Here is a 26,761-nt window from a genome sequence, read left to right on the forward strand (position 1 = left end):
ATGTTATCTTGTTTAAGGCCCTGTTTTCCTATGCAACCAACAATGTGTATCATAACTATTTAGCAGTTTGTAGAATGTTGCTGTTGATGCCCTGTTTCTAATGGTATTTAGTACAGCAAGTCATCTGAATGTGGGCATTCCTTTTATGCCATCAAAGCTAATAGCTGTTGATAGACCTTGAACATATTTTATGGCGACTAGTTCTGGAAATTAAAGAATTTAATTAAACAAATTGAACAACAGTGGCATTCACAACCATTTAACCTGATTACTGAATTAATCCAGTTTTCTGGGTTTGTAGAATTACTTGCACAGAAATCAACCAAGCAGGATGTACATCGGGCTAGGCCATAAAGAAACTAACAAAGATCAACACAAACCATTCTTAGCATAGTATCCAGATGCAAACTCTAAGTGTTCAAATGACCAGGTTAAATATGTCATGTGAGAACCCTCTTGTCTTACCAGAATTTTAGATCTTGGATTATTTAATTGGATGTCCTGAGAGAGGGAGAAAGAGAATTTTCTGTTTTAAAGAAGCTTTTTCTTTTTCTTACACCAACTGTGATGAATTTAAATTAGCCAATGGTTAAGGAAGCCCATCAATATGTGCCAAAATCACGACAAGGGATTTCGTTCCAAGTAGGAAACAGTGTGAGTTTTTGTTTGTTTGTTTGTTTCTAAGCACATTTTCATGGGATTTTTCTTTAAATTAAGATTGCATATTTCACATTCCACATCCACTGCTTATAGGGAAGCTGGGAGAAATATAGTTCCTCATGAAAACATCCTCATTATTGATCATTGACTAATAAGTGTATTTTCTTTTTAAGACTGACAAAGGGCAGAAAATTTGATCCCTAGAAAACACAGATTGTAATTATGTTGGCTATAAAAATACTGCTTGAGATATATAAATCAGCAAAAATCTGCTCTAGGATTTGTTCTAGCAAGGCAGAACCTGTCTCATTTATCCATTTCTTTAAATCAGTTATTTGCATAAGTTTTCAAACACAACTTTCCTTAAATATTCAATAATATTACATACATTTTCTCCTAAAGTACCAGCCTTTTAATGGAAATTCCAAGATTTTTTTTTGTAAACATACTTTTCCCTGATGCTCATTGTGATAAAATTTTTCCCTTTCCACTCTTGTTTTTTTAAATCTGCACTTCTCCACCATATTGATTGATTATATACCATCAAGTCATTTTTAGCTCCTAGCAGCCACACAAATAGATTTTTTTCCATAGCCATCTATTTTTTAGCCTGTTATTTAGGCTCTTGTATGTCTGATACAACTGCACTGTGATGTATGCAATTTCAGAAACAATCTTTTATGGCTGTACCTTTCACAAACAAATTGGTTTAATGCCGTGTGTGTTAAATTTTGATGGGACTAATACAGATTTTAGGGTTCATTCACTGCAATGGCAGAGTCCATGTTCCTGTGTGCTGCAACTCTCTTCTTTTAAAACTCCATGGTGGATTTCATTGACACCCCTGGTTCTTCATGACATTTTGGGATAATCCTTGTTCCTCTTTGAACTAGTAGCATCAAGTTAATAACAATATGATGTGCTTGGTATGAAGGACGCATTCTGCAAAAAGTTTATAAAATATCCATCTAGAAATCCAGAGCACTTGAAACGTCCAAATGAGGCTGTGATAGACATCTCATGCTACCTTCATGGAAGATGACTTCTTTTTTTTATCTTTTGACATGGTATTCAATATTAATATATTATGTCATTTCCAAGATTGTGTGCATTCAAATAAAAGAGTATCAAAAGTTTCATCGCTGAACCTCAAATATAATTTGCTGGTCCTGTATCTGGAGTGGGGATTGAGGTTATTTTTGGAAATGTTTGTAAGCTTTCGTTACTATCCTTTTAAGTCAAGATGTGCCTTGAACCTTCAGGATAATGACAACTGTAGATCTGGAATGTTTTCATTCTGTCAGTCAGTCAAGTTTGGCAAAGAGATAACCAAAGTTCAAATAAATAAAATATAAAAAAAAACCCAAACACCTTCCCTTATGAGTCTTCCCTGATATTGTGAATGAGAGTTGAAGGTTTGATAAAAATGTCTCCCCAGGTGAGAACTCAATCTGCAGAATTCTTGAACAATGGATAAAAAGCTCTCTACTTGATAAAATGTTTAATTGTCCATCTTTGTCCTGTGCAGCTGCGGAGAATAAGATCCATACCAGATGTGCCTTTATTTTCAACTTCCAAGCAGCGTCCTGTCCCTTTATTTAGGATTGCACCATGCTGGATTATTGTTAAGAGACAGAGAGAGACAGAGAAATCAGTGTTTACATCCATCAACTTTTAATAGGTCAGATTACAATTCCCATGCCAGTTGGGAATATTTGAAGTTGTAATTCAGGACAAACTTGACATGTACAAATCCAGCCTACACAGTTCATCTGTATGTTTGGTATGTTGATATATGATATAGTATTGGTATATGAACCTAGAAAAATATGGCAATTCAGCATTTTTCTTGTATAGTATACATATGCTACCATTGTGCCTCTTCACTGGCTCACTATAGGGACAGGAAAAGTATAAACCTCCAGCATGGCCAATGGTAAGGCATGCAGGAACCTTAATACAACTATGTCCCAAATCATCTTGTATGAACTCAACAGAGTGGATCTGAAGCTCTTTGGCTCACTACTGAGAATTCAGTAGCCCTGTACTAGAGCAACACAACCCTATGGGAGACTTATGACTAGGAGTTTCTATTGCTAAATTAGCTTGTCCATGGAACTGTTGTTCTTGTGTTGTTCCAACTGGACTCTTCTTTGGTATGCATTCACTCCACATGGGTTTACTCAAAAGTACAAGTGGGCTACTGAGTTAAGAACCCCTGACAACGCTAATAGATCCTATTTGATTGATAATAAGTGTCCGTAGCCATAACTTTGTTTCATTTTGTTCAGTTTGGAACCCCAGCAACTCTTCAGAGAACTTTCTTTAGAGAAATCTCAAGAAAATATATTGTCATACTTTCCATTGTACTGGAATCTGGATTTCACTTTATTCAGTGGATTGTTTTGTCTAAGGGCTATGAAGGGCTTTGGATCTAAAGGCAAAAGAAATTCTTTGGAGAATGAATGCTCATGTAGACCACACCTGTCTCCAGCTTCTGAACTTTCTCAGGATCATGCTGAAGCTGCATAAGGAAGTGGCTGCAGCAAGCATCTATTCATGTGCCAGAGTTGCTGTTTTTTTGCCCAAAAATTTGCCTCAGAGCCAAGGACAGTAGGGAGATGGTGTAAAAAAGAAATCAAGATGGTGTTCTGAAACATCATACTGACTTTTTGACAGCCTATTACCATCACCAACACATGCCCTGTCCATGGTCTATTTCATACTGCAGCCAAACAATCTAGGCAGGACAGTTATATATCTGAGAGATATTATCACATGTGCTTTACTTTCAAATGTTCCAGCTTCAATCCTTGGCATGTTTGGTCAAGGTTGGGAAATCTCTCCAATGCAAGCATGGCTGATTTTGGTAGGAAATTAGGCAGCTTCCAGAATTCTAACATTTTTTTGGGGGAGGGAGTAAAATGCCCACACTTATTTTGCATCAAGGCAACAAAGAATTCACAGATTCCACATACTAACTGAAGGTAGTGGTTCCAAACTAGCTCACATAATCAAATAGAATGTACTTCATAATAATACACAAGAATAGCTAGACCAGCGGTTTGATTTAGTGCAGAGCTGCTTCATATATTATGAAACAGCTATGGGAACATCACCACATTAAAATTAAAATTAATATAGCCAAGCTGGACTGGAATAAACTGAAACTCTCTATTTAGCTTTATGTAGGTTTAATTTCAGTGGCTTACAAGCATAGGGTAGCAGAGATAACTGAATAATTATTTGATGCATATTCCATTCACTGTTAATGTTGGCTCTTCTCATAAAGTGTGTGGTTGTTTGTTTTTGTTTTCATTTTTAAATTCTAGTCTCCCTTTTATCAAAATGAGGTAACAAATTGTGTATTCAAAACTGGCTCTTGCTCTACTGAATATTGGTAGTATATACATCGGAGAAAATGGGAAATTGCTTTCAGCTCACTGCTAAAAAGGATTCAATATTTTAAGGAGGATATATGATTTTAATGAAATGGCCAGGTAGATTTCCAGTCCTTTCTTCTCCTTTAATTTTTTTTTTAAAAAACTTTGTAGTTAGCGATCAAGCCCAGTTTGGGGATGATGAAGGCCCAATATGGCACAATACTACTACTCCTAGCCCCATTGCCTCAAAGGTGCTTTTTTCTTTGAGGAAGCAGACATTTTGCTTTTCATCCAAGAAGCTTAATCTGATGGAATGGTGGGATGGATGGAAGGATTACTTCTGACATCCCAGCCACCATCTAGCCAGAACTGATGAAGCTTCTTGGATGAGAAGCGAAACCTCTTTTTCTTCCTCAAAATAATAATAATAAAAAAAACATAGTCCAATTGCCTTTTGAAAAAAGGACTTTTGAAATAACCATGAGCTGGATGACTGAGAATCTCTATAGACACCTAGCTCCATTCTAAAAGTTTTCAGAAACAGCTGGCTGGAAAAGCAGAAATGAAGATTAGAAAGCTTAGGCTTTAGATCTTCTGAGAATAAGCATCACACTTTTTTTACAAGCTTTGCAGAAAAGCTGTAAAGGTCATCAAACCTCTCTTTGAACTTTTATTGGAGGAGGATGACTTACAGAAGGGAAGATCTGGCTAGGGTTTAACCTTATAGTTATTAATATGCTCCAGCAGCAGGGGTGATTTTGAACATAGACTGCGGCTAAAAAAAACAAAGGTTTACCACAAATAATTCATATGAAAATAATTGCAGATAGCACGAACCTGTATAAAATTCCAACGCTTGTGGAGGCTGCTCTTGACTTTCTCGCAATCAAGCAACTGAGGGAGCTTATTCTTCACATTATCCACCAGGCAGCGGGTATCTGGGAGCAATATTGTAGTCCCAAGAGCTCCTAAATGCAGATATCCTTCTTTGGTGTAGCGAGCAAGCTAGGGAAGGAAGAGAGAGAAAGAGTCAGGCTTAGAAATATGAAGGTTATCTACATGCAAAACCAAATAGAGAGTCTGGTAGTGAAAGATAATATGGATTATTATGAGCTTAAATGAAGTTTTGCTCTGGTGAAACTCCATCTCAAGTACTCTGCAAAGCTCTGGGCAAAGGTTCAAAGAAGCGGTGGAGAAGGTCCAAAGAAAGAGGATAAGGATAATCAGGGTATTCAACCTTACAAAGAGAAATGGGTATGCTTAGACTTCAGAGTGATGGTGATTGAATAGCATGCTTCAAATAACCAAAGCATTGGTTCACAGAATTAAGGCTGTTCCCTGTTTTTCTCAGAGTCTAAATCTATTACAGAAGGCAAAATCACTATTAGAGAAGACTTCTTAATGGCAAGAGGAGACTTTTCTGCATTCCTCAAGGTGATATCACCTCTACTTTCTTGGCTTTCTGACAGGGCCTCAAAACCTGGCTCTGCCACTTGGCCTGGGACCCCAATGGGAGTGAATCATACTATAGATAGCTAGTGGACCAAAAGAAGATTCCATCTCCATCCCATGTGTATCTTGCTGTCTTTCTCGCTATCTTTGACAATTTAATGCTAATTTTAATGCTGATATTAATAACTGTAATATTTTAATGTTTTACTCACATCTGTTCAATTTCGTCCATACAGAGTAAGGCAGGTTGAAACCTGGTGGTTTGGTAGAGAGTTTACTAAGAAGGAACCTTGGACCATTCCTCTCTCCAGACATTCTTGGAGTTAAACTGGGTAGATATTAAATGAATAGCTGTTTTCCATGCTGGCCTACAGGATTTCGATCTTGTGATGGACTGTGCATTGTCATGTTTGATCATTGACAATTGAGAGCTTGTAGTCTACTAATGTAAGGCAGTATGATATTGCTAACTACTGGTAACCAGTACACACTACTGCATGAAACAACAGAGGCGATTGCTTGAATACTTGGAATACTGCATCCAGTTTTGGTTACCACAATATAAAAAAGATGTTGAGACTCTAGAAAGAGTGCAGAGAAGAGCAACAAAGATGATCAGGGGACTGGAGGCTAAAACATATAAAGAACGGTTGCTGGAATTGGGTATGTCTAGTTTAATGAAGAGAAGGACGAGGGGGGACATCATAGTGGTATTCCAATATCTCAAGGGTTGCCACAAAGAGAAGGGAGTCAAGCTATTCTCCAAAGCACCTGAGGGAAAGACAAGAAGCAATGGATTTGAAACTAATTAAGGAGAGAAGCAACCTAGAACTAAGAAGAATTTTCCTGATAGCTAGAATAATTAATCAGTGGAACAACTTGCCTCCAGAAGTTGTGAATACTCCAACAGTGGAAATTTTAAAGAAGAAATTGGACAAGCATTTGTCTGAAATGGTGTAGGGCTTTCTTCCTGAGCAGGGGGTTGGACTAGAAGACCTCCAAGGTACCTTCCAACTCTGTTATTCTATTCTATTCTATTCTATTCTATTCTATTCTATTCTATTCTATTCTATTCTATTCTATTCTATTCTATCCTATTCTATTCTATAGCTGAATGGGAATCCAGTTAAGAGGCCATGGCCATATCCCCATAAAAGTTTTGTGTATAATTACATGCATTGTGTGAGATGGGCAGCATATACATTGAATAATTAATTAATTAATTAAAAATAGTGAAGATACTGGAAGAACTATTGGTTCTGGTCCTGCTCACTGATGCAGAGAAAGTAAAGACTACTGACTTTTCTGTGTGACCGTGCTTCAGAAAGAGTGCTTTCATATCTCCCCTTATAACAGTTGTCTTTTCTGTGGGTTGAACATACCCATGTCCTTTAACTATCCCTCATTAAATGTCTTTTCAGGCTTCTTGCCACCTTAATTGTCCACCTTTCAACTTTTTCCTGTTTGTCACTGTCCTTTTTGAACTGTGGTGCCTCAAATTGGGAGATCATGCTCCATAAATGACCACATCAGACTACAATATAATGCTAAATATATAGTCTGACCACATCAGACTACAATAGAAGAATTACTTACTGTAATCTGGATGCTATGCTCCTGGTAATGTACCCCATTATTGGTTTGGTGAGGGGGCTGGGGATTTCATCCCCCCTTGAACAAGAAAACTAGAGAGACAGATAGTTTGGTTGTCCTTTCACTGAAAAACAGTGGAGAAACACCATTCCAAGGAATGGGACTCAAGAAAAAACTTGAGAAATATATTGAAAGGAATATATGGTACAAATATCTACTTCTTTAAAGATGTGGAATTCTATACAATAGAAATCCAGCATGTCTTAAGCCAGGGATGGGAAACTTGTATTGACAGATGCTGCTGAATTAAAACTCTCAGCTTCTTTAAACTACAGTAATTGTGGCTACTGGGAGTTGTACACTGGAGGATTACTGGTTCGTTTTTTGGACAATCAATACACAACAGAAGAGGTGGAGAGTTAAGCCAGTGATTCTTACCATGACAAATTCAGCATGTCCTTTTAGAACTTGTGTTACTGAATGGAGAATGGAAGGACATAGAGTTCCACAACCATTAGACATAGTACCCAAATAATTTTTAAAAAGTTAACAAACCAACTTAAGATCAGGGATTAATTTCAGTCATGTGTCCCAGGAAGAAAAAGACTTTAAAGTGCAAATATTAAGGATACAAAAATGGCTAACCAATGTTTAAAAATGAGCTACCATTTTTGAAATACAGAGAATACAAGAGTTGCTTTAACACAGATGGATGAAAGATCCTGTTCTGAAGAACCAGACTATCTTTCTGAACCTTGCCTCAGCAATTTCCTGAGTTAATTTTTAAGCAGGATAAAGCTTAGATCAACATTTTTCAAACCTTAAGATGTGTGGACTCCCAGAATTTCCCAGCCAACATGAGAAACCCAGGCCTAGATGAATATATCAAGTCGAATTTTCAAAACTCTTGTGAAGATTTCAGTATAACTATGACAATTGGAGGAGATAGGCAAAATATTCTGCTTATGTAGACTTCATATCAATCAAGAGATAGCAGGACAAGCCTGCCTTATCATTTTTCAACTCTACATGTATTATAGAGGAGCTCCTTTTTGTGCCCTAGAGAAACACGATTAATCTTAATTAATGTTAAATTGACACCAGCTGGAAAATTCTGCGAAATACAAGAAGCCCAGAAATATAGTTTGGCGCACTGCTAACTCCATTTGATCGCTTCTGCTGGAAATTAACATCCATCTTCTTTCATTATGGTTGAGGTTGGGGTCTGTGCGCTCACAGTGGGAGAAAATTAATTATATTCTCTCTCTTTTTAAGGCTTGCTAAGTGAGGTTTGGAGTGGCCTTAGCAAGTCAGAACTAGAGAATAGCAGTTTAGCATGGCACAAAACACTGTCACTAGCCTATAAAGCCACCATAATTCAGAGTGCAGTTGCGTGCTCTGTAGAGGAATGATTGAAATTAAGCTGATATATATTAACTTGCAATATGTTATAAAATTTAATTTATATAATTTACCTGGCAGCTCATCATGAGGAAAGTGGCAGACAACAATCACTCAGTTATATGAGTTAAACAATGCATTGCCAGTCAGAGCTCTCTTTCCCCCCCACTAAGTACGAGCACTGCATGTGTTATTTTCCAAGAGACAGCTAACTGAATTTAAAGGAACAAATTGTATGTGTCCATAGCTGGCCTAAAAAACCCATGCAAATCACGTACAGAAGTGTGATGTTCCAGATTCAGTTTTGAAAGGAATGCAGAGAAGTATGAATGCAGCACTCTTGGTGACTCATTAAGACAGATGAATTTATTTCTAGGAGTCATACAATCCTGGATATGTGTACTCTAATAAGACTTTGGCAGGTTCTGCATTTTGCACTTTATATATTCCAAAGCACTTTTTCCCCCCAGAATTGAATCTAAAGCACTGTGCAGCCAGGAACATTATCTAAATTAGACTAGGCTAATGAGATCAGTGGGAACAACTGACTGGGAGATAGCTTCCCATAGTGGCCAGGGAACTTCTTTTTCTTACTCTGGGAAAGAGGAATAGAAAACGGAATAGAATAGAATAACAGAGATGGAAGGGACCTTGGATGTCTTCTAGTTCAATTGTCTGCTTGAACAGGAGACCCTATACCAGGGGTAGGCAACCTTGTTCTTTTATGACTGATGGACTTCAACTCCCAGAATTCCTCAGCCAATGTGCCTGGCTGAGGAATTCTGGGAGTTGAGGTCCACAAGTCATAAAAGGGCCAAGTTTGAAGGCCCCTGCTCTAACACAATCAATAGCTCAATGTACAATACACAAGTAGCTTTTTTTTCACTAAGGGACTTGAAAAAACAATAATTTAAGTTACTGGCTGCCATTTTGCCTTTCCAGCTAAAAAAAGGAAAGCAGGCAAGGCCTGATCTGAGTTCATGCGTGAAATTTTATCTTTTGTACAAAATGCACTGAAGCTGGGATTTATCTTTACGCTTTTGGGTTATATGTGTTTGTGTGGGAAAACATTTAGAAGGAGGAATTTTTAAAAAACCTATTTAAAATTTACACGATTGTGTTTTTCTTGACTCAAATTGTCAGGCAGTTGTGCTAATGATTTTTCACACCAGCAAATTAAATGTAAATGGGGGGGGGTGTTTGAAGTTGTCCACTCTTTTTTATTCTCACAAGGATCTTACAAAATGATTAGAATGGCATTTGGTAGTCTGTCTAGTCTCTCAGTAAGTTTTGCACTGAAGTGGAGATTCACTCATTCTGAATGGTGGGTATGTGTGTTTGTAAATATTGTTGGTGGTTGGGTCTGATGCAGCAGGTTAAGTGGAATTTTGGATCCAAACTGAAAGAAAGGAACTTGCAGTCTATTGCTAATGCATAATTCACAAATTCAGTCCAACAGTTAGGGATATAACCTACAGAGGAATATAGAACATAGAATAATAAAATTGGAAGGGACCTTGGAGGTCTTCTAGTCCAGCCCCCTGCTCAAGCAAGAGACAAATGGTTGTCCAGGTTTTTTTCTAACACCTCCAGTGATGGAGAACCCACAACTTCTGAAGGCAAGCCTTTCCATTGGTTGATTGCTGTCACCGTTACAAAATATCTCCTTATTTCTGGGTTGCTTCTCTCCTTGGTTAGTTTCTGACCATTGTTTCTTGTCTTGCCTTCAGGTGCTTTGAAAATAGTTTGGCCCCCTCGCCTTTGTAGGAGCCCCTGAAATATTGGAACAGTGCTGTCATTTCTTCCCTAGTCCTTCTTTTCGTTAGACTAGATCAGGGGTAGGCAACCTTGGCTCTTTTATGACTCGTGGACTTCAACTCCCAGAATTCCTGAGCCAGCCATACTGGCTCAGGAATTCTGGGAGTTGAAGTCCACGAGTCATAAAAGAGCCAAGATTTCCTACCTCTGGACTAGATATACCCAATTCCTGTAAGCGTTTTTCGTATGCTTTAGCCTCTAGACGTCTAGCCCCTTCATCATTTTTGTTGCTTTGGGTTGAACTGTGGAGTCCTTGGTGCTCTCTGAGCCCAACTGCTTGCTTGCAGTCATTTAATTATCCATCTAAGTAACCTCTTCAGTGCACCTCTGCAAGACTCCACAATGATTTTCATAACAACCGTAGCAAAAAAGGTCATAAAATTGGATGCGGCTCACTTCACAACTGCCTTGCTTAGCCACGGACCTGGTTCCAATTGTGGTTGTAAGTCAAGGACTACCTGTACTCCCCAAAGATTGCACATCAGTGTCAGCTTTTGGAGGGAATTTACACTTCCCCTTAATCTGACCTTGGAACATTTTTTCCTCTAAAGCATGGATCTCTGCAGTGTATAGTTAAAAATAAATATGTAAATCCTGAAGGAATGCAAGAAAAAAAAACCCTGAGAAGCAGGAACGCCCTCAAGGTATGGTTGAAAAAGGCAAAATGGTGGCCCTATCAATGTGATTAAAACTTTGATCATACCCTCCTGGGCACCATGTTAACCTTTTCTACCATACCTTATAGACATTCATTTCTCTAAGGATTTTTTGGCTTTTCTTCAACGTTTTCATATTTCTTCATGTCGGTGATGGCATTTTAACTGCTGAAGCAAGGCTAAGCATGCAAACTAGAAGGAATCACACTGCAATTTATAGCTAAAGATGGATGGCTACAAGATCAAATATTCTTGTTAATCTCTCATTTCATCAACAGATATTTATTATAGGGAATCAAATTAAAAAGGATGAAAATTCTGCCCACCCCCAGCCTATCTGTCAGAAGAACTTAGGTTTTAAAGCTTCTATGCAAATCAATAACCACCTTGATTTTCTGTTTTGTTTATTTTTAAAGATACGATGCAAATGAATAGAAGATCAGCAAGGCGGCGGCGGGGGGGGGGGAGGATGTTTCTTGCTATCTAACAATGAAAAGAAATGGAAAACGAAGGTGGGAGGGGGAGAGATGATCAATGAAAGGGAAACAGCTTTGCTTCTTTGACAGATGGGTTGAAAGAAGCAAGCAGCAGCCCCAAATTTTAATTCCAGAAATCAAGCGGTAGAAGAAAAGTTGTTTTGTTAAAACAGTGGCTGGGGGCGGAGAGCAAGAGGAGCTAACCGTACAAGCCAGCTCCGGATAACAAATAATTTCTTTGGTGCATTCAGCTACAAGCGCAGAATAAGCAAACAGCATGGAAATTATTTTATTTCCCTTTCAACTGAGATATTTCAAAGGTACAATGTGAGGCTTTGGTGGCAGCCCTGTCTTCTACTACATCTTCTAATGCATCTTCTTCCTGGTCTGTCCTGAAGCTGTGGAAAGCAACATGTGATGCTAGGAAAAGACACAGCTGACCTATGGACTTCAGCTTCTAGAATTCCTCAGCCAACTATGCTGGATGGGAAATACTGGGAGTTGAAGTCCACAAGTCTTAAAGTTGCCAAGGTTGGACATCCCCAGTCTAGTGGTTAAGGCACCACAATAGAAACCAGGAGACCCTCAGTTTTAATCCAGTCTTAGCCATGAAAACCAGCAAGATAATCTTGGGCCAGTCATTCTCTCTCAGCCCAATCCACCTCACAGGTTGTTGTGGGGAAAATAAGAGGAGGAAGGAGTATTAGATATGTTTGTCGCCTTGAGTTGTTTATAAAAATAATAAAGGCAGGATATAAACAAATAAAAATAAAATAAATAATAAATTTGTTTAGCATATTTGTTAACTGCCCCAATCCTACAGCTTTGAGCTATGTATAGCAAAGTCAAAAGCAATGTGCCAACATGTCCAAACTGTGCAAACAAATATACAAATGGATACCCACAACTCATTCCATCAAGCTAAAGGCCTGGTGGGAAAAGAAGTTTTTAATAATCTCTTGAACAATAAGAAAGGAGGGCATCAGCCAAGACCCTGGGGAAGGCTGTGCAAGATCAATAGAAAGAAGATCTTCCATCTCTTCCAGGTTCTTTAAAGCTCACAAGGAGGAGAGATTTTCAGCAGGTCCTCTTGAGATGATCAGACCAATGTCATCATGGATCATGCATCACTGAATCCAAAGAGCATCATGGCCCCACGCGGACTGTCTTTCAAAGAAACTTTCAAAGAAAATTCAAAGATCTCAAATTGTATAGGGTCTCCTACTTCAGCAGGAGGTTGGACTAGAACAGGGGTCCCAACCCCCGGTCCATGGACCAGTACCAGGCTGCGGCATTCTAGCAACTGGTTCGTACAAACAAGCAAAGCCCCAGACACGAGATGCAGGCAGTGCACAAAACCACGCACCTTCCGGTCCATGGAAAAATCTGTCTCCATAGTACTAGTCCCTAGTGCTCAAAAGGTTGGGAACATCTGGACTAGAAGATCTCCAAATTCCCTTCCAACTCTATTTTGCTTGTTTGATTAATTGAATGAATGATTGAGTGATTGAAACCACATGGATACTTCATGAAAACCTAAATGGGATTCAAGGAACCATGAAGTTTGCTTCACCTTCCAGCTTTTCTCCTTTATGGTAGGAGTTGATGTCTTTTCAGGTGATCTTCACTCGATTTCAAGTAATATTCTAAATGCTAAAATCAGTGTATTTAAATATTCCTGAACGTGTGTTCTTATGTGAGAACAGAGAGATCCTTCCAAATCAAGTCCATTTCTTAGAGTTTTAAATTGCTTTTAAATTAGATAGATAGTACTAAGCCTGGACTATCATCTCATCCATTTTTGTGACACCAGAATGACAAGAGGCAAAGCAGTTGGAGCTTCTTCTAAGCTTCCTTTGTTCCCAACAGTAACATTTGAAACAATGATTGCAATACTTAATCTCACTTGAATTTAGGATAAAACTCTAGAATTGGGTTGTCTTGTTTCAGGTTAGAATTTTTTTAAAGAGCCATTTTGATTTGGCTACATTTCAAGCTTATAATATTTTGTACAGTTCTAGTTCTGGGCTATTCAACTGCCAGCCTGTTTTAAAGAAAACTTTTAGTGTACTTCATCATTTCTGAACCCCAGTGATTTTAAAATGTGTAGACTTCAATACCCAGAATTCCCCAGCCAGCATGTTGAAGTCCACATATCTTAAAGTTGCTGGGGTTAAGAAACACTGGTCTAGTTCATCAGCTACAGCTACTCCCAAACTTTAGAATGGAATGGAATAGAATAGAATAGAATAGAATAGAATAGAATAGAATAGAATAGAATAGAATAGAATAGAATAGAATAGAATAGAATAGAATATAGCTGGAAGGGACCTTGAAGGTCTTCTAGTCCAGCCCCCTGCTCAAGCAGGAGGACCTATACCATCTCAGACAAGTGAATGTCTAGCCTCTTCTTAAAAATCTCCAGTGATGGAGCACCCATGATTTCTGGGGGAAGCTGTTCCACTGGTTGATTGTCCTCACTGTCAAGAAGTTTCTCCTTAGTTCTAGGTTGCTTCTCTCCTTGATCAGTTTCCATCCGTTGCTTCTTGTCCTGCCTTCAGGTGCTTTGGAGAATAGCTTGACTCCCTCTTCTTTGTGGCAGCCCCTGAAATATTGGAACACTGCCATCATGTCTCCCCTCATCCTTTTCTTCATTAAATTAGACATACCCAATTCCAGCAACTGTTCCTTATATGCTTTAGCCAGGGCTTTTTTTCTCATAGAATGCCTAGAATGGAGTTCCAGCACCTTTTTTGGATGGAACCTTGTAGGGTAGGCAAGGCGGGTTATATGACATGTATGAGTTCCGGCACCTTTTTTTTTTTTTTTAGAAAAAAAGCACTGGTTTTAGCCTCCAGTCCCCTAATCATCTTTTTTGCTCGTCTCTGTACTCTTTCTAGAGTCCCAACATCTTTTTTACATCGTGATGACCAAAACTGGATGCAGTATTCCAAGTGTGGCCTTACCAAGTCATTGTAAAGTGGTATTAATACTTCATGTGATCTTAATTCTATCCCTCTGTTAATGCAGCCTAGCACTGTGTTGACTTTTTTGACAGTTGCAGCACACTGCTGGCTGATATTTAAGTGATTGTCCACTAGGACTCCGAGATCCCCCTTACAGTTACTACTATTGAGCAAGGTACCCCCGATACTATACCTGTACATTTGGGGTTTTTTGCCTAAATGTAGAACCTTACTTTTTTCACCATTGAATTTCATTTTGTTGGATAGCACCCAGTGTTCAAGTCTGTCCAGATCCTCCTGTATCTTAAGCCTGTCTTCTGGAGTGTTGGCTATTCCTTCCAGCTTGGTGTCGTCTGCAAATTTGATGAGTTCCCCATCTATCCCCTTGTCCAAATCATTGATGAAGATGTTGAAGAGCACTGGGCCCAGAACAGAGCCCTGGGGCACCCCACTACACACTTCCCTCCATATAGATGTGGTTCCATTGAGGACCACACGCTGAGTATGGCCAGTGAGTCAGCTACGAATCCATCTGGTGGTGATGCTGTCTAACCCACATCTTATTGAGTAGTAGGTTGTGCTCTACTTTATCAAATGCCTTACTGAAGTCCAAGTAAATTATATCCACAGCATTCCTCTGATCTACTAATTTTGTCACTTGGTCAAAGAATGCAATAAGATTTGTCTGGCATGATCTGTTTTTGACAAACCCATGTTGGCTTTTAGTAATGACTTTGTTTGCCTCTAGGGGTTCGCTGATTCGTTGTTTGATTATCTTTTCCAGAATCTTCCCAGGTATTGAGGTCAGGCTGATAGGTCTGTAATTTCCTGGATCCATACCTCACGTTATCTTGATTCTATGCCTCTGTTCATACAACCCAGGATTGTATTAGATTTTTTTGGCTGCTGCTGCACACTGCTTGTTCATAGTCAACTGATCATCCAGTAGGACTCCAAGGTCCCTCTCACAGTTACTGTCTTTGAGCCAGGTCTTACCCAGTTATGACAACTGGGCCCAGAATTTCTGTGGCTAAACAAAGTGGTTATTATGTGAGCCATGCCCACTTTTACAACCTTTTTTTGCCACAGTTGTGAAGCAAATCACTGCAGTTGTTAAACGAAATGTGCAGTTGTTAAGCAAATCTGGTTCTCCCATTCACTTTGCTTGTCAGAAGCTGGCTAAGAAGGTTGTAAATGTTGATTGCACAACACAAGGATAAACACATGCTGATTACCAAGTGCCTGAATTTTAATCATGGGGATGCTGCGTTGGTCATAAGTGCAAGAATCAGCTGTCAGTCATTTTCTTCAGTGCCATGTAACTTCAAATCAATGAATGGTCCTAACTGGAAGACTACCATTATTTCCAAGCTCTGTTCATTAAAAATCAGAAGAAGAAGAATTGTGAGGTATTCAAAGAGCTGGTCGACAGCCTGACAAGCCTTCTAGTTCTGTAGCTGTCACTGCATTTGGCGGAAGGTGCCAAATTATGTCTCATCCATCAGTGCTCCCACTGATCTTGGACTGCACAGGTTTTCATAACTGAAACTATGCACGCTGCATGGAGCTACCTTGAAAAGATGACTGGAAAACCTCTATTGGATCAAATCGTGGTGTCTGCTAAACTATCCTTGCCATTTGTTTCCCCAAGATCCTGCTGTCACTCTGAAAGGTCCAGGTGTGAAAAAAGTAAAATAGCAACTCTTGGAATAAATTTGAGGTAGGGGTAATAGGAAAATTCTTAGTGTTTCTGCACCAAAGTTTTGCCCACGTCAGAAAACAGGTGGAAATGGCTGCAGCTGGTAAAAAAGCCAAGCTGCATTAACAGAGGGATAGAATCAAGGTCACATGAAGTGTTAATACTGCTTTATAACACCTTAGTAAAGCCACACTTGGAATATTGCATCCAGTTTTGGCCACCACAATATTAAAAAAAATGGCAAGACTCTAGAAAGTATTCAGAGAAGAGCAACAAAGATTATTAGAGGACTGGAGGCTAAAACATATGAAAAATGGATGCTGGAATTGGGTATGTCTAGTCTAATGAAGAGAAGGATGAGGGGGGACATGATAGCAATGTTCCAATATCTCAGGGGCTGCCACAAAGAAGAGGGAGTCAAGCTATTCTCCAAAGCACCTGAAGGCAGGATAAGAAGCAATGGATGGAAACTAATCAAGGAGAGAAGCAACCTAGAACTAAGGAGAAATTTCCTGATAGAACAATTGATCAGTGGAACAACCTGCCTCCAGAAGCGGTGAATGCTCCAACACTGGAAGTTTTAAAAAGAGACAACCATTTTGTCTGAGTGGTATAGGGTTTTCTGCTTGAGCAGAAGGTTGGACTAGAAGACCTCCAAAGCCCCTTCCAACTCTGTTACTCTCTTATAGTCTACTAACCACCTGTGGATTTGATTAACCTCTAAATAAAAGGAAAGGGCAGGGGAGTGAAAGATCTGCTTGCATGTCCAACTGTGAAATAAATGCTTGGGGCAAGTAGGAAATTCCAATATGAAAGACCTACATAATCACACACAGTTGTGGAAGAATTTCACTTTACAAAAGTCAATAGGCAAAGGATCTGCTACTGAAGAAAGAAAAAGAGCAGAGCACAAGCTCCATTCTGATGTAGAAAGTACATAGTAGTTGACCTTTGGGGAAAGAAAGAGACAAGAAAACAGCCCCTTGGAGACATAAATGCAATTCCTGAATGTCAAACAGGAAAGCACTCCATAAGCTGAGAAACATCCTGAAGGAGATGCACAAACTCCATTTCAGACAGGAATGTTTTTCTTATTCCATTGAAGGAGATCCAGACACTGAGAATAGAATAGAATAGAATAGAATAGAATAGAATAGAATAGAATAGAATAGAATAGAATAGAATAGAATAGAAGCAGGAAGGGACCTTGGAAGTCTTCTAGTCCAGCCCCCTGCTCAAGCTGGAGAACCTATACCAATTCAGACAAGTGACTGTCTAGCCTCTTCTTAAAAATCTCCAGTGACAGAGCGCCCAGGATTTCTGGAGACAAGCTGTTCCACTGGTTAATTGTCCTCACTGTCAGGAAGTTTCTCCTTAATTCCAGGTTGCTTCTCTCTTTGATTAGTTTCCAACCATTGTTTCTCATCCTTCCCTCTGGTGCTTTGGTGAATAATGTGACCCCCTCTTCTTTGTGGCAGCCCCTCAAATACCAGAATACTGCTATCATGTCTCCCCTATTTCTTCTTTTCTTTAGACTAGCCAAACCCAAGTCCTGCAGTTGTTCTTCATATGTTTTAGTCTCCAGGCCTTTGATCATCTTAGTTGCTCTTCTCTGAATTTTTTTTCCAAACTCTCAACATCTTTCTTGTGATATGGTGAACAAAATTGGCTGCAATATTCCAGGTGTGTTCTTACTAAAGTTTTATAAAGCAATACTAATACTTTGTGTGATCTTGAGTCTATGCCTCTGTTTATACAACCCAGGATTGTATTAGCTTTTTTGGCTGTTGCTGCACATTGCTGGTCAAGTGATTGTCCACTAGGGCTCCAAGGTCCCTCTCACAGTTACTGTTTTTAAGCCAGGTCTTGCCCAATCTGTACTTGTACCTTTGATTTTTCCTACCTAAATATAAAACTTTACTTTTCTCCATGTTGGAACTCATTTTGTTGGATAGGGCCCATTTTTCAAGTTTGTCAAGATCTTTTTGGATCCTGAGTTTGTCTTCTGGGGTGTTGGCTACTCCTGCCAGTTTGGTGTCATCTGCAAATGTGATGAGTTCCCCTTCAATTCCCTTATCTAAGTCATTGATAAAGTTATTGAAGAGCACTGAGCCTAAGATGGAACCTTGTGGTACCCTTCTGCTTACTTCTCTCCATGTGGATGTAGTGCCATTGAGGACTACTCATTGAGTACAGTTTGCCAGCCAGCTACAGATCCATCTGGTGGTAATGTTGTTTATTCCACCTTTTTGTTGCTTGCCAAGGAGTAGGTTGTGGTCTACTTTATCAAATGTCTTAACTGAAATCTATATTACATCCACGTCTAAGTATTTCACTGGTCTAGTCACTTTGTCGAAGAATGAAATAAGATTGTTTGGCATGATCTGTTTTTAACAAAACCGTGCTGTCTACTAGTTATAACTTTGTTTGCTTCTAGTTGTTCGCAGATCTGTTTTTTTATTATCTTTTCTAGGATCTTCCCAGGTATTGCTGTTAGACTGATTGATCTGTAGTTTTCTGGGACCATTTTTTTCCTTTCTTGAAGATGGGAACCACATCAGCCATTTTCCAATCCTCAGGTACGTCCTTGGTGCTCCAGGATTTTTGAAAGATGTGGTGCAATGGTTCTGAGATAACATCTGCCAGTTCCTGTCAGATCCCGGTGATTTATATTCATGAAGGTCAGATAGGTGTTCTCTTACCATTTCTTTTGCTTATTTTTAATTTTTGTTTCTAATTTGTCTTTTGCAGTGGTTTTTTTTTTTTGTATGTTGTGTGAAGACTGGTGCAAAGTATGAGTTAAGCAGCTCTGCTTTCTCCCTGTTGCCTGTTATTTCCTTGATCTTCTCTCTTTAGTGGAGCTACAGTTTCCTTGACTTTTTTCTTGTTGTTAATATGTTGGAAGAAACTTTTTTTTTATTATCCATGATTTCTCTTGCAAGTCTTTGTTTGTTCTGAGCCTTTGCTTTCCTGACTTCATCTTTGCATGTTCTCTGGCTGTCTGCTGATAATCAGCCAATTCTCCATGTGCTTGTGTCCATGGCTACATTTTTTGATAGCCACCATTTTCCTTTCCCAAATCTTTTATTTTTTTTACTATTTAAACCCAGTGACAAGGAAGCTGATATGTTATAAAGTTAAAGGTTGAATCTGAAATATAGTTATATTTAAGAACCATGGTGGTGCAGTATTTAGAATACAGTATTGCAGACTAACTCTACCCATAGTTCAATTTTGACTGCTTGAGGCTGACTCAGCCTTCCATCTTTCCAAGGTAGGGAAAATGAGGACCCAGATTGTTGGGGGCAATATGCTGACTGTAAATTGCACAGAGAGTGCTGTAAAGCATTATGGGGCAGTATGTAAGTCTGTTATTGCTATTGCTACTTTCTATCTTGGTAATCCTGAATTAATTGATCCCTAGAACAAAAACATATTTTTGAAGTCATCTAGTTCATCCTCCTGCTCACTGCAAAATTCACTAGGGCTTCTTCACTAGTACATTAGAACTGTTGCAGCATCCTTGTTCAAATCACATCATCACATGGTAACCAAGTTGAATTCTAACCTGTGGCCCCCAGCCATGGCATGGGTAGAGGATCGCCGTGTGATTTTCCTGTGGCCCTTGATCGAGGCAGACATCTTTTATCTTGTTGTTCCTCAGCTGTAACAAACCCAAAAACAGAATGAGACCCTGCAAGACTAAAATGAAGATATTTTGACAAATGTTTTCTCCCAAGTGCTTTATAATTACTGGAAGATTTATTGCTTTGCTTATTAAATGTATATGCCACCCAGCTCACTACCCAAAGCAACTCTGAGCAGCATCAGCTAATCATTCATTTTTACTTACAATAGTATGCTTAATTTTATGGACAAAATGAATCTTTGTTTAAAAAGGAGTGACTTCTAGTGAGATTCTTATGAATTTGATATTCTTGGATTTCCGTATATTTTCTTATCTCTTAGTTCACCATTATCTCCCAAGCAACCTGCAGCCTTCTTGACTTTCCACACAGTGATTCTGTCCCACAGAAATCAAATAGCAGCAGCTAGGGAGGCTGTAGATCAATACAGAGATAAATTCACAACAGCTTACTAAAACAAATTATTGGGCCCTCTGAAAAAGAGGTTAAAATATGGTTGACAGAACAGAAAACGTTATAGGGGGTCAGAAAGCAGACTATGCATGGCATTGATTTGGTTTTTTTTTAGAAATGTAGAAGTTGTAATAGCTGCCATTTTGACTACAAAGAGGAAGTTGTGGGTACCGAGGGCCTTTCTCTCTCTCAAAAAGGCAGGTCAGGCTAAGCCCAGAGAATTCAAAACAATTTGGTTTAAGCACACTTTCTTCTGGCATTTCAAGCCGTGAGATGCATGAAGGGGAATTCTACCATACCATCAACCCATTTCTTGGCTCTTTCACAAAATAATAACAGCCTTCGAAATCGTCTCTCATTATAATTTCCTTCCTTCCTTCCTTCCTTCCTTCCTTCCTTCCTTCCTTCCTTCCTTCCTTCCTTCCTTCCTTCCTTCCTTCCTTCCTTCCTTCCAATTTATATATCCACCCATCAATCTGAGAAACGTGAGATTGTGAACAAAATAAAAAGTTCCCTGAAGTCCAAAAAGAAACCGAATCAAAGGCTATTTATCATTTACACCCATGCCAACGTTTCAGTGACTTCTAACTCAGTCCCAGTGTCTGGAAGAAGAGCAAGATTTTCATGGACTTTCAAAATGCCACAAGAGATGGAACCATCCGTTTCTTGGAGAAAGGGGTAGAAATCTGTTCTATAGGGTAGGGTGCCATTGTAGAATAGATACTCCCTGAGATCACAATGGGGATTGGGGTGGGGAGAGGAATGGGGACACAGGCAGTCTGCAAATTTATTCCCAATGTCCTAAAATATAATTCACACTGTTAAAAATGTAGTAATGGAAAGAATCCCAGGTCAAACAAAGCTGGACTAACATAAGAGTAACATATTTTATCCATTCTTCATCATAGCCAAACTCACTGTGGACTTTCCTCCCCCAAATTACTATTAATGTATCCACCAGATATCAGGAATTATCTACCCTGGTACATGGGTAATAGAAGGAAATACATTATTATTATCTTTATAGGATGAATCTACTAGGAATTTTTCTCATTTTCCCTCCTAGCATTTTTCTCCTTTTTGCCAAATATTTATCTTTTTAAAGAAGTGATGGGAGATTTGAGATTTTTTTTTTCTCTTTTGAAATGCTAACCTAAAACCTCCTCCTTGTCTTCCTCCTTCTCTAGATGGAATGGAAACTTGATATACTGTAAAAAATAGCCGAATGTCCATTCATAAATGATTGGTTATGTCTGGAACAGAATGGCAATTGAAAATGAATTATGGGTGAATTATTTCTGTCTGTTTCCATAGGCCCTCTGCCAGCTTGTCAAGCAAATGCCTAGCAAATGAGGGCTTCTGCAAACTTCCCAGATGCTGCTTTCCTCTGCAGACCAATCTAGATTTTAATTCTGGGCTGAATATGATAAAGATGTGGTGGATACCGACCCTATTCACATAAGAGTTTTCAGTTAAGAAGAACATTGTAACCACCATCACTATACAAATATCCCACCCATAACTTATTTTCCAACAGTTGTTCGTTAGAACTGTTTCTCCGAGTTTGAGCTCTGATGTTCTAAATGAGCTCAACAATGACTTTGTTCATCAACAAAGAAATGTTGATTGAAGAGTGAAGAAGGAACGGGGCCTTCTATAAGTCAAACTATTGATCTATCAGCTTCAGTATACTATGCATTGGCTGTGCCTACCCAAACACATAATCAGAAATTATAATTGCATGTTGCAGTAGTATTCACTTCATTTACTTACTTATAAGACTTATAGACTGCTCTAATCAGAAACAAATCTTGGTCAATTGCTTTCTTTTTTGTATATCTGTGGCCTAGTGGGTCATGTAAATCCAGGCTATCAGTTAGTTTGGTTCACTGCATTGTGTCAACCCAGAAAAATGTCTTAATTTAGTAATCATGTTAAGGAATGATAATGAATACAAAGTTTCCAGCAGAAATCTTTCTCAAACTCACCTAGAGATGTTCGGTTTAAATTTCTGCATATAACCCACTGAACCACAGCTCTATATAACTGAATTTAGGAAGTGACTTATTAAAGTAGAATTGTGTAAAACTTAAATTTGGAAATTTGATTTGAAAATCACTTGGCTGAATGAAGAATCAAAATAACTTTCCAAATGGATTGACAGTTGAAATCATTTAGATTGGCAATTTAAGTTGAATGCTTAAATCAGATAAGCCATCCAAACTAAACTGAGATTAGAATTAGACAGCACCCTATCTGTACATCTAAAACCAATTCAGATCATGCTGTCTAAAACCAACAGTACCTTGGTGCTGCTTACAGCAAGAATGGGAAAGTCATGACCCATCAGTTGTTACTGGTCTGTAATTCCCATCAAACTTGGCTATGACAACCAGTACTTTTTTTCTAAAAAAAAAAAAAAAAAAAAAAAGTGCCGGAACTCACACACGTCATACAACCCACCTTGCCTACCCTACAAGGTTCCCTCCCAAAAAGGTGCCGGAACTCTGTTCTATGGGCGTTCTATGAGAAAAAAAGCCCTGATGACAACTAATGTTAAACGATGACAAGGGTTACAGCCTGACAAATATTGCAAATCAGTATGGTGCCCAAGTCTTCCTAATCAAACTGGAATCCAAGAGGATTGCAAGAAGCAACAGAAGACATCCAGTCATCGCTTTATAATTAGGGCTGAAAAATATAACACACATTTCCTACCCGGTGTGATTCATCATAAAGTAGACTGCATTGTAAATCAAAGTGCACTTATAGCCATCTGGTTGTCATGAATTCTACAACTAATTTCTCTCCACTAAATTTCAGGCAAAGGAGAATGTTCTCTCCTCATCAAATCCAGTGCTTGAATTATTTAGGGAGGCAGAACAGAGACCAGGGTAAGGCTGTCAGATGCTACCACCACTTTGATTTGATAATAATGAGATGTTAGATGGCTACATATTTTGAGCTGTTGCTTCAAAGAAAGACCCTTAAATGCACTTGTTACATTGGTGGTCCATGTTCACAATAAGGAGGACCTTATTATGCATGTAAGAAATGTGTTTTGCAAGCAAAGGATCCCAGCTTCATACCTTTAGTCTTTCTATTGAAAAAAGGACAACAGGTAGCACAGCTGGGGAATTGCTTACAGCACACTGTATTGTAGCCATAATGGCCAGATATCACAAGGCTGATGGCAGAGAAGTTGCCAGGTTCAAAAAAATAATCTGGAAAAAAAAAATCATTTGATTGAATGAAGAATCAAAACAACTTTTGAAATGAATTGACACTTGAAATCAATCAGATTTCCAAATCAATTTGAATGGTTAAATCAGATCAAGCAGGCCATCCAAACTGAACTGAGATTAAAAATAGATGGCACCTAGTCCCTATTACATAAAACAAATTCAAATCTAGCTTGGTGCTGCCTACACCAGGAACAGGAAATTCCTGACCCACCAGATGTGGTTAACGTATCATTCCCATCAGTTCTGGCTATGATATTTAATGTTAAGAAATGACATCACCTTGATAAAGAGTCAGGAAAGTTTCTCAAGTAGAAAGCTGAAATGTACAGAAATATGCAAATTTTGATGGCACCTTCTCAACTGATAACCAGCAAAGACAATATTCAAGAAAAATAATAACTGAAGCCCAAAACACCTGAAAGATACTAAGTCTCCTGGTGTAGACTATCCTAGGTTAAATGGAACACGACCAAATTAAACTGATTCCAGAGATCTTTGTAGCCTTCTGTTCTGAATGCAAGAATTACATTGGATAGCCATTGGGGTTGGCTGAAAGAGTTTTAATTCCAGTTTTGAGTAAAAACTGGCTGATTCTAGTTACTCCCTGCAGATCTCATTAGAAAGTAGTTGGGAGAGAGGCATAAAATGTAGCCTAAATTCAAGTGAATCCCTACATGTTCTGTGCAGTGTTTCCTTCTCAATTACCTCTCCATAGGCAATGGTATTATTGTATCTTCTCATTTCTGGGTAGACATGGTCCAGGTACCATTGGAAACTTCTGCACTTCAAACTTTTTCTAAGTGCTTTTCGCTCCGAAACATCCCCAATATCAATTCCTGGGTTCTGAAAGAGAGATACATGATTACATCATCACTTTCTCTTGTTGTTGCTATGCTCTGAGATAACCAGAGGTTCACTTGTTTGTCGAAAAGACATTGTTAGGAATCTTTCTTTTGGATTTTCCTACCCTCATAGCTTATGATGCCACCTTTGAAGTCTCTCTTCTTTTCACATTAGAAAGCCCTAAGAAACTTATAAGAAGACTGTCAATATATCTGGAATAAGGAGGCCCAACAGCTTCTTTATAAAAGGTGAGTAAACTTTGGCCTAAAAATCACCCCCGGCATAAAATTCCCATCCAACCCAGCCAATTACAGCTTGTCATCATCATTGTCATATTTGAATCAGAAGCAACAAGGCCCTTCCAGGTTGAAAGGATTAATTGGTGACATCACCGTTGTCTGGGAGATGCCCAGTTGGGGGGATTCCTTTCATGTCCCTGTTAATGAGCCCACTGAAATGATATCTATTTATCTACTTGCATTTGCACACTTTTGAATTGCTAGGTCAGCAGCAGCTGGACCAAATGATAGGAGCTCATCCCACCACACAGCAGTACTCCAGTCTCAAATGTGGGCTTGCTGATTGTCAACTCAGCATTCTAACCATATGAGCCATCACACTCCTATCAATACAGTTAAAGATATGGAGTATAATTCAGTGACAAAGCACCAGCTTTATATGTAGAAGATCACGAGTTCAATCCCCATCAACTCCAACTAAGAGTAGCTAAATGTTTTCCTGAAATCTTTAAGAATGGCAATAGATGAAACATTCTGAAATCAGCAGACTCCATTTTGACATTGAAATGGCACTCTAAGTGATAGGAAAGCCTGCTCTGATTCTTTTTGGAACTTGAAATAACTCCAAAATTTTCAAAGCAATGTGGTCCTATGCACAGAAATGGCCACTTTAGTCACAAAATCAGGATGTTTCTTAGGAAGAAGTTATGATTCCCGTCTCTGAAAGTCATCTTTTTCTGGTATACAAACTTAGGACTTATAAAAAGATAACCTTCTCAGCATTAATATTTGCTTGAGAGTCCTGGTTTGATGCAATAATCAGAATGTTGAATTTATAATCTTAACAAATCTGGTTAGCTTGTTCCTTGATAAGTTTTTGCCATTTCTCCAAACCTTTTGTCATCATCACCATTGTCACCTTCCTTGGTGTTATCATCATCATCATCATCATCATCATCACCACCACCACCACCACTATTTTCATACATACATACAGACCCATCATGCTATACTTTTTTCAAAGTAAGCAAAATTATGCAAAGCAGAGAAAAGATTAAGAAGTCATTAAGACAGACGATAAGAGAGAAGAAAGATTATTTCTAACTAAAGCTAATTTATACCAACACCATCACTGCTTCCCTCTATATCTTTTTCTTTTTGAAACAAATCTTTGTTTCTGAAGTATGTCAAAGACTGCAGATTCCTCCAAGTTACTGTGATCTTGGCAACCACATGTTGGCTTGAAAGATAATCTCTAGATTAGACATCCTAGCTTGCAGGGAAAATTATAGTGTGCTTAGGGTAAAATGCATCCTTTAATTACAGGTGTTTAAAATAGTCTACATCTTTTCTAACAGAGACACTGAAGTGTTGTGTGAAAATCTTCATTGACTGAAGCCATGGTAGGCAGCGGAAGTCAATGTTCATGGAACCTTTTGCTGTTGATATTTTTTAATTGTTGTTGAGGAAGAGGACTGATGTGAAACCAAACTATTGTGCTCCCATAGATTGAATTTTCATTCTTTCTATGGCCAGTGTTTGGAAATGAATGCCAGTGAATGAATCTGCAGCCCCAAACAGCACCATCTGTTTAAATGTTTATGAAAATCTCATATTTCAAAAGCGCAAAAAAAAAAAAAATCTGAAAAGGGAAAAAAAACTCTGACATCTTTGCAGGGCTAAAATGTGAACAGCAAAGATTGGTCCAACTTATAGAAAGATGAATGCACTGGAAAGAAACAATTAACCACTTGATGGAATGAAGAGAATTTTTGAAATTGCTTATAAGGAGAAAAGTTGGTTAAGATTTAGGGATGGAATATTTCAACATTTAGCTGAAAGTTCCAGTTATAATTTTCTATTTCCTGATCACAATATATCTTTAATGGGTTTTTGAGATATTGTGTCATTTTTCAAACAGTAAAGTAAAATATGAATCTCTTTAAAAAACTTAATAGGTTTTCTCAACTTTTATACTGCCCACTTTGAGAAGAAATATCTTTCAGGGTGATGAATGTTCGTGAATATTTGGAATTATAACTTCTGTTGTCTGTGAGGTTTGATTCAGGATATCTCTCTCTCTCTCTCCATTTTTAATGTTCAACCTACACTCTATTAGTAACTTAGAAAACACAAAGCACTTATCTTCCAAGATGACAATTCTCAAAGCAAAGAACAAAGATAAAAGCAAAAAACACAATTTAAAAAAAATAAAAAAATCAATAAAGCA

At 38.5% G+C, this 26,761-nt stretch overlaps 1 protein-coding gene across 2 annotated transcripts in view; it reads right to left on the bottom strand.

Moving 5' to 3' along the window:
• Positions 1–204: 204 nt before the first annotated feature.
• GALNT17 (polypeptide N-acetylgalactosaminyltransferase 17) overlaps positions 205–26,761 on the bottom strand; it is a 305,974-nt gene continuing 279,417 nt past the window's right edge. For both annotated transcript variants that reach the window (XM_039342017.1, XM_039342008.1), the window contains exons 8-11: positions 24,155–24,292; positions 19,673–19,768; positions 4,881–5,048; positions 205–2,274 (exon numbers count right to left, since the gene is read on the bottom strand). In XM_039342017.1, coding sequence (XP_039197951.1) covers positions 2,146–2,274; positions 4,881–5,048; positions 19,673–19,768; positions 24,155–24,292 — 531 coding nt within the window. In that variant the 3' untranslated portion in view covers positions 205–2,145. The remainder of the gene's footprint in view (positions 2,275–4,880; positions 5,049–19,672; positions 19,769–24,154; positions 24,293–26,761) is intronic.

This window comes from Crotalus tigris, unplaced genomic scaffold (genome assembly GCF_016545835.1).
Source record: "Crotalus tigris isolate CLP2741 ecotype Arizona unplaced genomic scaffold, ASM1654583v1 scf7180000017550.10884619, whole genome shotgun sequence".
Classification (NCBI taxonomy): Eukaryota; Metazoa; Chordata; class Lepidosauria; order Squamata; family Viperidae; genus Crotalus; species Crotalus tigris.